Raw genomic sequence first — 3,114 nt, forward strand, 5'->3', positions numbered from 1 at the left:
GTATGTATGTATGTATGTATGTATGTATGTATGTATGTATGTATGTATGTATGTATATATATATATATATATATGTGTGTGTGTGTATCTATATATGCATATGTATATAGATTATATATATATATGTGTGTGTGTGCGTGTGTGTGTGTGTGTGTGTGTGTGTGTCTGTTGTGTGTGTGTGTATGTATGTAATATATATATATATATATATATATATATATATGCACAGCTGACAACCAGTATATGTGTTTTTGTGTACTGTTACGCTTATCATGCTGCATGGGCAGTTTAATTACACGTTGCTCTACCATAAGACCATGCATTCTTCCCTGTGAGGTCTATGCTATTCTAGCGTTCACAACCAGACGGACATCACCTGGGTTTCCTGGCCAGTTCGGTACCATACACCTTGTTGGAAATATCTGTATCACCTTATCCTGCTTGGGCTGGCACAGAGAGGGCCCTTATATTCCCTACCAGTCAGCCAGTTCTACCTTCGTCGGGTATCTTATTTGATATCGGCTGCTCGTGGTTCATGTATGCACGTGCGCTGCTTGTTTAAGCGTGTTCTAAATAACACGCTTGTTCTCCACACCGGGATTTGAAACTTCCAAAAACTTCTATAGAGGAAAATGGACATGGAGGGTTCCTTATTTGTCTACCGCAGGTATGCGAATCCCAACATATTTTTGGCCTTTATTCTCTGATTCACTGTATGATTGCGCCATCTCAACATTCTTTTGGCTTTTATCTGTTTTTTTTTTTCGGTGGAATTGCACGACTGGGGCTGTGTTGTCATCGGTGCTTTATGCGTTATCCGAAGGATTACCCGAGGAAGGCTTGAGGCATCGATCTAACAACACACTCCCAGGCATACTGTAGTCAATGTTGTTGTGTGTTTCTATTGTTGGGTGTTTCTGGAGTGTTCCTGGAGAACGGCCTCCTGTGGCACTGCAGTTCTATCTCCATCGCTGGCAGCAAAACACCTTTTTCGACGCCACTGTATTGACAAACGCCCTCATACTTAGATCTGCGGCGCCGAAGTTCGGGTTCTTTCTCATGAATCGCATGGGAATGGAAAATATAAACGAACTCATCACGCCGCTTATGAAGATCAAGGTATGGCGTGTTAACGTTTTGGGCAGATCACTGGCTGGGGTGCGGAGAGGCATGGTGAATGCGTACGATCGATTGCACGCCCAAAGCACTACCGTTGTGTATTGTGTGCAATTGCGTGGTACGTTTGGTCTGAGGGATAGTCACATGTACACCATAGAGTATGCCCCTGTCCAGCCTATAGTAGGTATTGTTTGAGTCAACGTATTCGAATCCAATCCTATATAGAAACAGAGTAGCCGTACTAGCCCCTGTCTTTGTATACACATGTATACTCCCTCTGACATCCTTCGCACTCTCCCGCCATCTCACCTACAGGTAGAACCTCCCTATCTCATGTACCGGAATGAAAGCGGTTCGATCATGGGTATCTGGTTCTACAACGAGCACGATCACATCTCCATCTCCGAGTGCTTGATGAGGTGTGTGTACTACCATAGCTCTGTGGCATTGGGGTTGGGGGGTGGGGGGGGTCTACTGGGGGGTGTACTGTTGCTGTCAATGGGTGAGGCATAGGCAACTGTCTGGGCTAGGAGACGGGGCTTACTACTGTGTGGGGGGGGTATAGATATGGGTGGAGAGACGGAGATAGTGCCACCAGGGCCTATGTATAGGTGTTAGTATGAATGGTCCGGATGGCCTGGGAGAGGGGTTTGTTTCTTCGTGTCCAACTGAGTCTGTGGGATTACTTGCCTGTTTGGTGTGCGCGTGTGCGCGTGTACGCCCAGTGGTGCCCAGAGGCGGCAAGTGCGCTATCACATATATTTATGATAGCACCCTTAGTTTTGCTTAGCCTAGCTTGGCTTGGCTTGGCTTGGCTTGTTTTGTTGCGTAGGGACAATCGGTGGGGTTGGAGATAGTGTGGTGTTGGATGATGTGCTATGGGTTGGTGGTGCTGAGTTTGTTGCGTAGGGACAATCGGTGGGGTTAGAGCTACTGTGGTATTGGAGGATGTGCTATGGCATGAGTTGGTGGTGCTGAGTGTGTTTGCGTAGTAGGACAATCGGTGGGGTTGGAGATAGTGTGGTATTGGATGATGTGCTGTGGCATGGGTTGGTGGTGCTGAGTGCGCCAATGGTGTGTGGTGTGGCACTTGCATGTCAATTGTTATGGATAGTGTGATGTTTTGAGGTGGTTGCTACCTCGTTCTACCGAGCTGTAAAGCAACGTGTTCGCGAATACTTCCAGTACATTGTGGTCTGAAACACTCCGCTATACTGGTTTTATATACCCTGGCCCCTAACTCTACAACCCCCCTAAAACCCTATACTGGACTATTAACGAGTACGGCATGGTGTGAACACTTCCAGTACATTGTAGTCTGAAACACTTCGTTACACTGGTTGTATAAACCCTAGCCCCTAACCCTAAACCCCTAACCCTAAACCCCTAAGCCCCTATACTGGACTATCAGGAGTACGGTATGGTATTGTATTGAATCCGTATCTACGGTATACTGCGGTGTTGTCCTTATCAGCACTATTAGACAAAGGGATACGCTGTGGTATTGGATGGTCTCATAGTGTGTTGTATTTGATAAGCCCAACTCACGGCGCGATCAACTACTTCGTTATTTAGCAGAGCTGGGGGACCTTTCCATGTACTGAGGTACTGGGTGGGCCGCTATCGTTGAACACTATACTATACTTCATCAGCACCGCACTATAACCCTAAACCCCTAAACCCCTAAACCCCACGCCGAAACTCTGTACCTGCACCCCGCAGCGCCTACAACGAAGACGACCCTGAGAACCCGTCAGTCAACCGAAACTGGGCAACCAATCAGAACGCTCCAAATACCGCCGGTCAGTCTGGTGCCACGGGTCAGAATCTGTTGGAGATGCTGAGCCAGTCCCAAACAGAAAGCACCAATCAGCAACTAGAGAAACCCTCTATGTTTCCACAGGTATTGGACGTTGGGTGAATTACGAGTATGCGATATGTTTTGTCAAGCGCTGAAGCAGTGGGTGTTCGATCTATAGAAATCCTAGGAGGATG

At 47.0% G+C, this 3,114-nt stretch overlaps 1 protein-coding gene across 1 annotated transcript in view; it reads left to right on the plus strand.

Annotated features, from left to right (window-relative positions):
* Window positions 1-1,479: 1,479 nt before the first annotated feature.
* SARC_08570 (hypothetical protein) overlaps window positions 1,480-3,114 on the plus strand; it is a gene marked incomplete at its 5' end in the record, with an annotated part of 5,161 nt that continues 3,526 nt past the window's right edge. The window contains 2 exons of the mRNA XM_014297456.1: window positions 1,480-1,538; window positions 2,842-3,022. Coding sequence (XP_014152931.1) covers window positions 1,480-1,538; window positions 2,842-3,022 — 240 coding nt within the window. The remainder of the gene's footprint in view (window positions 1,539-2,841; window positions 3,023-3,114) is intronic.

This window comes from Sphaeroforma arctica, assembly GCF_001186125.1.
Source record: "Sphaeroforma arctica JP610 unplaced genomic scaffold supercont1.783, whole genome shotgun sequence".
Lineage (NCBI taxonomy): Eukaryota > Ichthyosporea > Ichthyophonida > Sphaeroforma > Sphaeroforma arctica.